The 11,250-nt window shown below is 55.8% G+C and overlaps 1 protein-coding gene across 8 annotated transcripts; it reads right to left on the reverse strand.

The window, feature by feature from the left end:
- Nucleotides 1-3,838: 3,838 nt before the first annotated feature.
- Nucleotides 3,839-10,462, reverse strand: LOC106849348 (DNA repair protein RAD51 homolog 1-like). Of its 8 annotated transcripts, XR_015803645.1 has the most exons (6): nt 10,256-10,445; nt 7,097-7,505; nt 6,853-6,968; nt 6,238-6,329; nt 5,389-5,567; nt 3,839-5,290 (listed from the first exon to the last, which is right to left on the reverse strand). XR_015803645.1 is itself a non-coding variant. In XM_088164690.1 (5 exons), exons 2-5 carry the CDS (start codon nt 7,156-7,158, stop codon nt 5,448-5,450), a joined length of 354 nt encoding a protein of 117 aa, XP_088020816.1. In that variant the 5' UTR covers nt 7,159-7,505; nt 10,256-10,445; the 3' UTR covers nt 3,839-5,447. The 8 variants fall into 8 exon arrangements, 2 of the variants coding, with proteins under 2 accessions (XP_088020816.1, XP_088020815.1); XR_015803648.1 differs by having other exon boundaries at nt 3,839-5,567; nt 6,853-6,932; nt 7,361-7,505; nt 10,256-10,462; XR_015803646.1 differs by having other exon boundaries at nt 3,839-5,567; nt 7,361-7,505; nt 10,256-10,462.
- Between the last annotated feature and the right edge of the window lie 788 nt (nt 10,463-11,250).

Consider the following 11,250-nt stretch of genomic DNA (forward strand, 5'->3'; position numbering starts at 1 on the left):
GGGACACACTGAGGAAACACCAAGGAACGTTCCTGGCAGCGAGTGGCAGTCACTGAGGGCTCCGTGCAGCTCTGGGCCTGAAAGGCAGCCCCAGCCTCAGCTCCTGCTGTGATTTTGGGCTGTGAACACTCACCTGCAGCAAACGCCCCTCTGCAGGCTGGACCAGCCCTGACACTCTCCAGAAGAGCTTTGGCCATGAACCAAGTGAACCCTCGGGACTTGTTCTGCTCATTTCTTCTGGAAAGGGACATGGAATGAGCATTTTTACTACTGTTGGATAAATCCTGAAAAGGGTAGGAAAACAGAGTTATGATAAAAGTTTTTTGCTGTCATGCCAGGCACCGGCCAGTTCTGCTCTAGAGCCATTCTAGGAGCTGGTGTGTAGAGCAGCATTAACAGAAAAGAAGGAGCTGCATTAGCATAAGAATTCCCTTGCTGGCAGCAGCTGTTCCCACCCCAGGCAGGACCTTCCTCATGACCCTGAGATTGGCTCAGGCGCTTGGAGCAGGGTGCTAAGAAGGCCAAGATTCTGAATTCGGTCCCCACATGGGCCAAGCACTTACCACCGTTTGACTTAATGATCCTCCTGGCTCTTTCCAACTCAGAATCTTCTGTGCTCTGGAAATAAAAAGTAAACCGTTTTCACTGGCTTTTTAAACCCAGAGTTTTTTCCATTGGAAAGTGCGAGTCACAGAGAAAGTGGGGGAGAGGAGGGAGAGCATCAGGTCTCACCCGGCAGGTTCCGGAGGAGCGGCTGGAACGGGTCCGAGTCCCGGCGGGGTCCCGGTCCGCACCGGGCACAGCCGGAGCAAGAGTGGCAGCACCAGAGCGGCTCCTCCTGCCCGTGGCGATCCAGCCCCGCTCGTTCCGCGGGGGCGCGGTGAGGGGGAGGAGAGCGGTGCTGGGCCCGGGGCTCGGTTCGGTGCCTCCGGTTCGGTGCCCTCGGGGGTCCCGGGTGGGGCCGGCCCTGCCCAGCAGGGGGCGCTGCACTCGCACCGCCGCACGGTGTCCGCCAGGGGGCGCCCCATGGGGCGGGCGGCGCTGAGGGAGCGGCGGCGTCGGGGGGTCCCGGGGCCGGCCCGGGCGGTCCCCGCACCCCGCCCGCTTCCAGCCGCGATCCAGCGCCTGCTCCGGGTAACCGCCGCCCTCCGCCCGGCACCGGTACCGGCACAACCCCAGCTCCCCGCGGCCGCAGCGGGACCCCAGCCCCGCGCCGGCCGAAGCCGGAGCGACAGCGCCAAGCTCGACCCCAGCGCCCGGCTCGGAGCGGCTTCTCAGGCTCACGGCCATCCCGGACCTCATCCCAGCTCAAATCCCCCATTCCACCCGCGGCCATTCCGGACATCATCCTAGCCCAAATCCCCCATCCCGCCCGCCGAGAAAGAAGCGACTCTGCCCAGGACCCCCAGCAGACACGGGCAGGACCCGGATCCCGGTACCGGCCCCTCTTCAGCGCCTCGGGCTCTGCACAGCGCTCCGAGCGCTGGTCCCGCCACAGCCCAGAACGAGAATCCACCGCACCGAGCGGGCGCGGATCTGCCGGCATTTATGGGCGAGGCCGGCACAGGTGTGAAGAGCGGGGCCGGCACAGGTGCGCGGGGCGGGGCCGGGCCCAGGGGATTTAAACCCCGGGACTTGCCTTTGGAGCCATTTGCCTCTCGGCGCTCGGAGCTGGAGGCTGCGGCCGGACCGGCCTCTATATTTATTTTCTTTTCGTCTGTATTTCTTTTCCTCTATACCTCTCCTTTCTCCCTACTCCCTCCCTCCTCCCCGGCCCAGTCCCCCCATCGCATTTCCCTCTCCCCCTACACACCCCACCCCTGCCCTATCCCTCCATTCTCTCCCTCCACCTTCCCCCTCGTTCCCCCCGGCCTCCTTCAATCCTCCCCTGCTGTCTGCACACCCCGACTCCACCCTCGCCCTCTATCCTTGCCACCTTCCCCCGACCACCCCCTGTGCCCCCCTATTCCTGTTCTCCATCCCCCGCTCCTTTCCCCCCGCAGCCGCGGGGCTCGGGGTGCCGGAGAATAAAGCCCAGAGGGCCGGACCCTCCCCTCCGGAGGGGGCCCTCCCACCCCCCCGGAGCCCTTCTGAGGAGGAGTTCACCCTAACCCAACCAAACCCTCTCCCCCCGGGACCCCCAGTGTGATGTGAGGAAAGCCGGAGCCCCGGCGCTGTCGGGCCGTGTGTTGGACCGGAATGGGGGGGTCCCGCCGAGCGGGTCCGGCCCCGTGTGGGGACTCCAGCGAGGGCAGGGGGCGCCGGGCTCCGGCCCTCTAGGCTTTATTCTCCGGCACCCCGAGCCCCGCGGCTGCGGGGGGAGAGGAGGAGAGCGGGAATGGAGAGAGGAGAGATGGGGGGTGAGGAAGGGTCGGGGTGCGGAGGGAAGCGGGAGGGTGGACAGAGAAGGGCAAGAGGGGAACTGAAACCAGTAGCGGAGTAAGGACAGGAGACGAAGGAGTGAGGGACGGTCGGGTTTGGGGGGAGGGAAAGGGAAAGGGCGGAGAAAGAAGGAGAATTCGGGGAGAATGAAGGAGAGGTAGAAGAAGGGACAGGAGGGGAGACCGAAGACCCCGCGCCTCACCTGCGGAGCCCGCATAGGAGCCCCCGCCCGCACCGTGCTCTGAGTGAGCAAATGACACTGAGGTGATTGCCGGGTATTAAATCACCTCGGCCCCACCCCGCACACCTGAGCTGGGCCCGGGCCCCGCCTCACGGAGCCTCGGCTGCATCCCGGGCTCCCCCCCGAGCCCCGCCCTGCCCGGGATGGGGCCGGTGCCGTCACTCGCGGCCCCGCCCGTCACAGCTGGGCCGAACCGGGGCTGGGACCGGGGGTCCGGGTCCGGGTCCTGTCCGTGTCCGCCGGGGTCGGAGGAGCGGGGCGGGATTGGCTCTGGGATGAGGACCGGCCGGGAGGAGCCGCTCCGGGACGGGCGCTGGGGCCGAGCTCGATGCTGCCGCTCCGGCTGCGGACCCGCCGGGGCTCCGGGACCCCCCCAGACCCCGCCGGTCTTCGCAGAGGCGGCGGAATTTGTTTTGAATATTTTATCCAGCACAGGCAGGTAATTGTCAGGGAGGAACCCCAAAAATAAAGGATACGGGTTAGAAGGGTAGGGGGGCGGGCAGTGTCCTGCTTTAAATTAAAAATGCATTGGGAAAAAGAAATCTGTGGAACAGCTCATTTCCAATCCTGAACCGGCTTCTGTGTGATCGGCTGATTCCAGCTGCTCCCATGGGATTTTTGACCTGTGGGTCTCTAATGAAGTGCCAAGTGTTAAGCACGACAGAAAATAATGAGAAAACTCTGTGTCAGGGAGTGTCCTAAAGAGCTGGCAGTGCCCAGCATTCCTGGCTGGAATTTGAGGGTGACAGCCCCTCCTTTCATAGTGTTCCTGTGTCTCTAGCATCCCTGCCCAGGGTTTGGAGGTTCCAGCACAGCCCCCCCAGCACATCCCGCTGCTTCCTCAAGTCCCCCCTTTAACCAGGAGCCTTTTTTGGGGTAGGGGCACCCAAACCCAGCAGAGTTGGCTGTAACCAGTTTTGAGGCATCTCCCCTCCTCACTCAATTCCCACTGCCAAAACCCAGCCTGAGGCTCATCTCCCCATCCCCTCAGTCTCTCCAAGGAACTGCCCTTGGATTTCCCAATCCAGCAGGACAGCAATGCTGTTCTCCTCATTGTGTATCTTGATTGCAGTAACTGCTTAAGAAATAATTCCAAGAAATTCAGAGAATGAAGAGACAATAAGGAAGAGCTGCCAGCTCCAACCAAGGGCTGCTCAAACCCCTTCTCAGTGATTTAATTAACCAATGCAGATGAACCAATCCAAACAACATTGATACACTTTTATTATTTTTAATCGAGTTCTAGAGAAATATTGCAGATTATAAAAGATCATTTTTAACCCCAAAACTCTTCTAGGAGATACACAGGGCAGAGCTGCACTGCACCCCCAATCTGAGAATTGGGAAAACTGGGAGAAAAGACAAATCCAGACTGACATTCCTGGGAGAATGGTGCAGCTTCTGCCAGCCAGAACAATCCTTGGTCTGAGCACACACCTCTGAATTCCAGGAACCTGGGATGTCATCAACATCCTCCTGGGCCTTTTCATTAAAAGCAGATTTCCACAGAGAACTAATGAAAATTAGATGGAAATGGAAAAAGGAGCAGCTCCCCCAGGACAGCAGCCTGCAGCATCCAAAAGAAAATTAACAGAAGGATTATGGATTGAGACCATCCCAAATCCCTGGTGTGGAATGCCACTCTGCTTTGCTTTATAAATCACCCTTCTCTCCATGGACAGACCCTTCAGCTTTGCTTCCAATTCACCGAGTTACCAACTGTGGCCACCGAGATTCCGCAGCACCGCGCCCAGGGTGGGATCCAGGGAAACGCGCGGGGTGTGGTCCCATGGGAACGCTGCCCAGGAAGCTCCCGGGGCTCAGCTGTCCCGAGTTCCCACTGACAGCCACAGCTTCCTCCGCCCGCTACTCCGGGAGCATCCCTTTGGTGCCACAGGAAAGGAGACACAGGGACACAGAGCATCCCTGGGGATGCAGGGCAAGAAAAGGAGTTTTCAGTCTTTAGCCTGATCCAGCAGCTGGGCCTGGCAGTTGCTGTTAAAGCCCTGGCAGAGGCCATTCCTGCAAAATCAGGAGGGGAAAAGGGACGAACCTTGGAGCTCCTGGAGCTCCAGAAACTGTCAAAAGACTGGAAGAAAAACTCACATTCCCGGCAGAAACAAAAGCAGGAGGAAATGCAACCCATGGTGATGAAAAGAGAAAGGAATGATTGGAACCATTTGAAATGGATAAGAGGAAACGGCCTCACATGATCCCGGGAGGTTTAGGCTGGATATTGGGAAGTCTCTGAGAGGAAAGGCTGTCCAGCCCTGGCACAGCTGCCCAGGGCAGTGGTGGAGCCCCATCCCTGGAGGGATTTAAAGCTGTGTGGATGTGGCACTTGGGGACATGGGACAGTGGTGGCCTCGGCAGCGCCAGGGAACAACTGGGAACAACCATGATCTCAGAGGGCTCCTCCAACCTGAAGGATTCCATGATTCCAAGGACACCTGTACGCAGCCAGCATAGACACACCTGTGCCTGCTGCAAGCACCATTGCACTTCCTCTCCTTTGCATGGCTGCCAAATATTCCCTGGAGACGGGGAGCACGGGAGCAGTCCTTGCTGTGAGAGAAGCCAGAAGGATTAGATCAAATTCCCTTCAGGAAGAGTTGACAGGATGCAGCCAGTCCTGTCCCCAGCTGCTTGGGAAGCTCCCAGTCCCTTCTAGAAGCAGGAGAGGGAAATCACCTCATGCCGAGGGACAATGACACGAGAGCTGTGGGGAGAGGAACGGCAACACCACAGCTTTCCAATGGGAATACCTGCCAGATCAACCTCCAGGACCTGTGGGAAACATTTTCCAGCTGAGCTGTGAGTCCATCTACTCCTGTCTTCCACTCACTGACCTTTCAGCCATGGCCAGGAGCTGCTCTGGATGGAAGGTCCCCTCTGTGCCCTTGGATGTGGCTTTTCCCTCGCTGCCCCCGTGGTCTATGGGGAGCTAAAGGAGAAGGAAAGGAATGAACAGGGAATAAAGTATCCATAAATACAGCAGATATGGCCACATGCCCTCACTGAGCTCATACAACAAATAATATCCCAAGTTACTGTGATTAAATTTCCATTTAGCTAGGAAAAGCAAGAGGGAAGATTCTTGGTCCCCATCTCTGACTCCTCCCTTTGCAGTAGCTGTCACCCTGGAGTGCCAGGACAAGGGGGATTGGCTTCCATTCTAACAGGGCAGGGACAGATAGGATATTGGGAACAAGTTCTTCCCTGTGAGCGTGCTGAGGCCCTGGCACAGGGTGCCCAGGGAAGCTGTGGCTGCCCTGGATCCCTGGAAGTGTCCAAGGCCAAGGGGAGCACCCTGGGACAGTGGAAGGTCCCTGCCCATGGAACTGGATGGGCTCTTTAAGTTCCCTTCCCACCCAAACCACTCCAGGATTCCACAATTCTACACAAGATGGAAGGTGCTCAACTTTGAGCTGAGAAGCTGGGAAGTTTAAGAAGTCAACTAAATGATCAAATTAAGTGCAAGCCACTCTATTTTAGGGAATGGCAACCTCTAGTCAGTAAGAGACACTTAGAAAGTCAAGGGAGGTGCCCAAATGAGCAAATAGCCCAAGGCTGTAGTTTCTGAATATTGGGCTACAATGAGGTGAATCACCCACCTGACCAGTGACTGCCAGACTGGGATACAGCTGCTTCTTCCCAGTATGGAATTCCCTGAATAACTCTGTTATGGATCCTGTTTCTATTTCTCCTGGAGGGAAAAAAACAATAATAATTATTAATGAAAATTAAAAGGTCACATGTTACAAACAGATATCTATGTATCTATCTATCTATCCCACATATAAGAGACTCAGTTAAACACTGAATTTGGCTGAAAGCTTCAAAACTAAGAGGGAAAACTTGTCATCCTGAGATTTGTTCATGCTGTAAGTCCAGATGTGTTTCTGAAGAGCCAAAATTACTTGTTTTCATTTTTGGATTACCAGAGGAATGGTGATGCCTGGTTTTGTTTTCCCTAAACAAATCACAGACTTAAATAAACCAGAAAACATCTACAAAGGGACAGTTCTGGCTCGTGCATCATGACTAAAAGGATTAAAGATTATTTCTGCAGCTTTTAAAATAAAAGCAATTATTCAAGAGCAGCCCTAGAGGTCTTTCATCCAACCAAGACTTGTCTTATGTGGTTCCATGCAAAGATCAAACTCATGGGAAAAACCCCACCCCAATAACTGAGCTTAAGCAGGAAAGAGAAATAATAAAATGCTGACCTTGAAGCAGGCTGTCCAGCTCTTTGGAGCCAGTGGTGATCTGGATGATCTCTGGCCATTGCTGGTAGAATTCTGTGGCCCTGGTGAAGCCCAAGGAACAGTTTGGCTGCCTCAGCCTGAGGGAAAACCCAACTGAGCAGTGCTAGGAGAGCTTAGGCTAATTAATTTTATTAATTTGTTAACCCCCAGTAATTAATATTTCCTGCCTTGTGGAGAGGTATCATTCCATGCACATTTCACAGACCTTGCAAGAGCTGGTACCTCTGCACAGAACTGAAATTCTGCTCCAAGAAAAGTCTCCAACATCCCTTTTGTGTGTTTTATGGAAATATCCTCCCCATCAGTTCAGTCCTGTCCTGGTGCATTTTGTCTTTTCCCACCACAAGTCATGTCACATCTCCAATCACCTTTACTGCTCTTTGGAGACTTCCAAATTCATCACAATACTTTCAGCCAGGAGAGATAAACCTATGGAATATCTTGGGTTAAAGTTCCAGAACATCCTTACTGGGCTTTTGTCAGCTTTGGTTTCACTTTTCACTGATGCCTTTAATGTTCAGCAGCTCCTTCTCTGGTGCATAATCCACGGCCTCCACTGTGTGAAATCCAGCTTCTTCCAGCCTCTTCCCATCACTGGAATTTGTGCCACATTGCTGGGAGGGAGGGGGGGAAAAGGACACCTGTTAGTATTTTTTAATTGTTTTGGGGTTTTTTTGACAGAACACAAGTAAGAATTTAGCAAAGAAGTTTGCAGATTCACAGTTTTTTGAAGGAAAAAAAAAAGTTTAGGTTGGCTGTTAATTCTTCCCTGTGAGGGTGGTGAGGCCCTGGCACAAGCTGCCCAGAGAAGCTGTGGCTGCCCCTGGATCCCTGGCAGTGTCCAAGGCCAGGCTGGACAGCCAGTGTCCATAAAAGAGACAGAGGAGTCCTGCAATTTTTTTCAAATAAATGGAGAGTCCCCTGTGGCACACCCACGGGGTTTTCTCCCTCGAGGTTCTGGAGGGCACAGCTCCTTTTATCCTCAACTCCCGGCCACATGCTGCCCTCTTCCCTTCCCCACTGGCTGAGGTACTAGGAAGGTACAGCCTTACTGAACTGCCTATCACATATCCCACCTTGAACCTGTCATTTTACCCCAAAGTTCAGAAACTCAGGCTTATGTGGTCCCATTTTTCTGCTTCAGGAGTCAAACTGTCCGGGTTCTGTAACAAACCTGCAGCTTGAAGTTGGTAGATAACTGCACCCTATTTGACATCCCAGTGCTCCTCACCCAGCTCCAGAGGGCTGCAGAGGCATTCCCAAAGCTCAGCCAAAGGAAGAAAGGGAGGCAGAACCAGCAGGAAGGGCCAGCAGGGGCAGTGCAGCAGCAGGAACAAACGGGGAGCACAGTGGGGCACAGGGGATGAAGGCAGGGGGACACCTCAGCTCCCAGCCCAGCAGGGAGGGATCGATGCCCTGGCACAGCCTCGGATCCAGGCACAGCAGCTCGGGAGGAGCCGCTCCGGGGGCACCTCAGGCAGAGCTCACGGAGCCTCTGGCACACAGAGGGAGTTTGCCTTTCCCTGAACCCCTCACTTTGAGCAGCTCTGGTCTCAACACCCATTTGTGCTGTGCCTGCTGCAGGGCAGGCAGATGGAACCTTCCCAAAGGGGATGCTCTCACAGCGTGTCCTTCCCTGCCCTTCTCCGGGCACTGGGAATGCTGACCCGAGCGAGGCCGAGTTCATCGAGGGCTTCCAGAAAACCAAAGGGACTTTGAACCTCTTGGTGAGACATGGAGGAGTTTCCATCCCATGCAGGGACAGGGCTTTTCCCCAGCAGCGAGTGTTCAGGGGGAAACTGGAATAGAAAACACTGCCAAGGGACAAAGGTGTGAATTCCAGGTTCTTCAGAACCCAGGACAAACACTGTCTCAGGCTTGTGAAGGTTTCCTTCTCAGGTTTGTGAAGGTTAAACCAAAACTCAAAACATCCAGTCCAAGATGGGACAAAGCAGCCAGAGGGTTGCAATGCCTGGGTCTTTTCAGATCCAGTCCTGGGAAGTCTCTGCTTGACAGTAGCTGAAGTTCCCCATTACCTCGATATTCCTGGCTCCTCTCTTTCTCCCCTGCCAGACCCTCTGGATTGTGGAGGGGATGAAGAGCAGGAGCACAAAGATGTTTCCAGTGCCACCAGCTCTGCTCAGTGAAACACGGGAGACCAGGAGGGGAAGGAGCCAGCAGGAATTCTGTCAGTTTGACAAACTTCTGACAAGCTCCTTCCTGGGCAGTCATTAATAAGGAAACTCCAGAGGCTGTAAATAACCTTAATGCAGGACACCAAGCTCAGCCTCTTCCTTGAGAAGCAAACAGGGATAATTTGTGCCTGCTCAGGATCAGAAGAAGCAGGTGATCTGGCAAGAGCCCAGGGCTGAGCGTGGAGCAGAACTGGGACTCTGTGGTGGAGCCCTGCCACATTCCTCCCCACGTGGCTGCCTAGTCCCAAGCTAATATATAAATGCATTTCTCTTCCCTTGTGCCCCAAATATATCTTAGAATAGAAACATCCAAAGTCACTATTCCTGGGAACCTGCAGAATTCAGTGTCAGCAGCTCTGCATTGCCTGATGAAAATCCCACAGATTTCCAGTGGTTTCTGCCTGCTTGGATCTTCAATTCCCCCAGCTGGGTCCTGCTGTGCCAGCTGCCCAGGCCGTGCACAGCGAGTGAGGCAGGCAGGCAGCCTTCCTTCCTTCCTTCCTTCCTTGGGAATGCCCCTGACCAAACTGCACAGCTTTGGTTTGCTTACTTGTTCCCAGCTCCAAGTGATTTCACTGAAACGAGGGCTGAAAGTCTTCCTCAGGAAAAGGAAGAACATTCAAGTGTGTCTAAGCAATCCCTCAGATTAAATCCCTCAGCACTCCCTTTCTCTCCCTTCCTTTTGCTCATCTGCTGTCTCGCGTTTCTTCATGTGGCTCCACAGAATTCCCAGCCAAGCAGGAGATCCACATCCCTCCCTCACCCTGCACCTGCTGTGGGGGTCACAGAGCAGGAGAGAGCATACCGGGAATGCTCCAAAACTACTCAGCTTTGCTGCTTCGAGGACTTTCACACCCAGGGAACTGAGCGGTGGCAGATGTAAACACCGCATTTGATACAAATCTCATAAAGATTTGATTTGGCTGCCAGCGCTAGAGTTGGTTCCACACACACATACACACACACACACACACACACACACACAGAGACACACGAGGCTGCTGCCAGCTGCCATTTCAGCAGCTCTGGGACACGAACACCACCCACACCTCCCACCTCTTTATCCCGGAGTCCCCCCAGCACTCCCAGAGAGCCGCTGGGAGCTGGAGCTCTCCCTGCTGCCCCTGCCTGGCCAGCCCTGACTCCAGCTCCGGCCCTGCACCTCTCACCTCCTGCGAAAGAGGAGCCGCATCCTGCTGGCTGCTCCTGGCTCTGCTGACTCCACAACCCACATCGGGAAACGCCACAAAAAATCGCGCTGAAAGCGCTGACTCGGCGTCGGCGCCGCATTCAGCCAGCCGAATGGAAACAGCACACTCCTTTCCCGCCGCCATTTTTCCCCACCCAAGGCGCATGCGCATAATGCCGCCATCTTTGGAAGGACACGAGAGGCGTGCCAAACCGCCATCTTTGGTGTGGCACCACAAGACTTCCGCCCTTTGTCGCCATCTTGGGTGCGGGCAGAAGCCATTTCCGGCTGAGGTGCCATCTTTGGTGTGGTACAATTAAGACCCTTCCACTCGTCACAAAGGCGTCTGTCATCTCGGCTGCCTGAAATTCCTCCTCCCCCCAACGATTCCGACGCCGATCCCGCGCTTCCAGCGGGATTTTTCGCGGCGTTTCCCGGTGTGGGGACACGTGTGGTGGCGTCAACGGCGCCGGGGGTTAGCGAGTGCCGCACGAGCGGCAGCGGGCAGTGACAGGGACGCCACTTCGAGTGTGGCTCCACCCCAGCCGGCCATCTGTAGTGTCCTGTCACTTCTGCCATCTTGGGAGTGGCGAACTGCGGCTCCCCTTTCGCGCCGCCATGTTGAGAGTGGTACACGGGCAGCTCTGTCCAGACCGTGCCCGCACGGTGTCCCCGGCCCGTGTCGCGGTGCACGACCGGAGCCACGGCTGTCATTGTTCTCGGTCACCGCCCCGCAAGGCGGCCGCTCCTTTCGTCGCCATGACCCCGATCATGGCCGTGACTGTTTGCACTCCTAACTCTCCTTCACCCCTCCCCGTCCATTGACAGCCATCGCCTGGCTCGGTCCCGGCTCGGCAGGCACGGGGGCCGCCGGTGTCCCGTGTGACCCAGCAGGGGACAGCGGGGACAGCGGGGACAGCCGGCAGTGCCGCTCTCTGTCACCAGGTAGCAGCAGCACCGCGCAGCTCAGCCCAG

Source organism: Sturnus vulgaris, chromosome 5 (genome assembly GCF_052056855.1).
Source record: "Sturnus vulgaris isolate bStuVul1 chromosome 5, bStuVul1.hap1, whole genome shotgun sequence".
NCBI classification, from domain to species: domain Eukaryota; kingdom Metazoa; phylum Chordata; class Aves; order Passeriformes; family Sturnidae; genus Sturnus; species Sturnus vulgaris.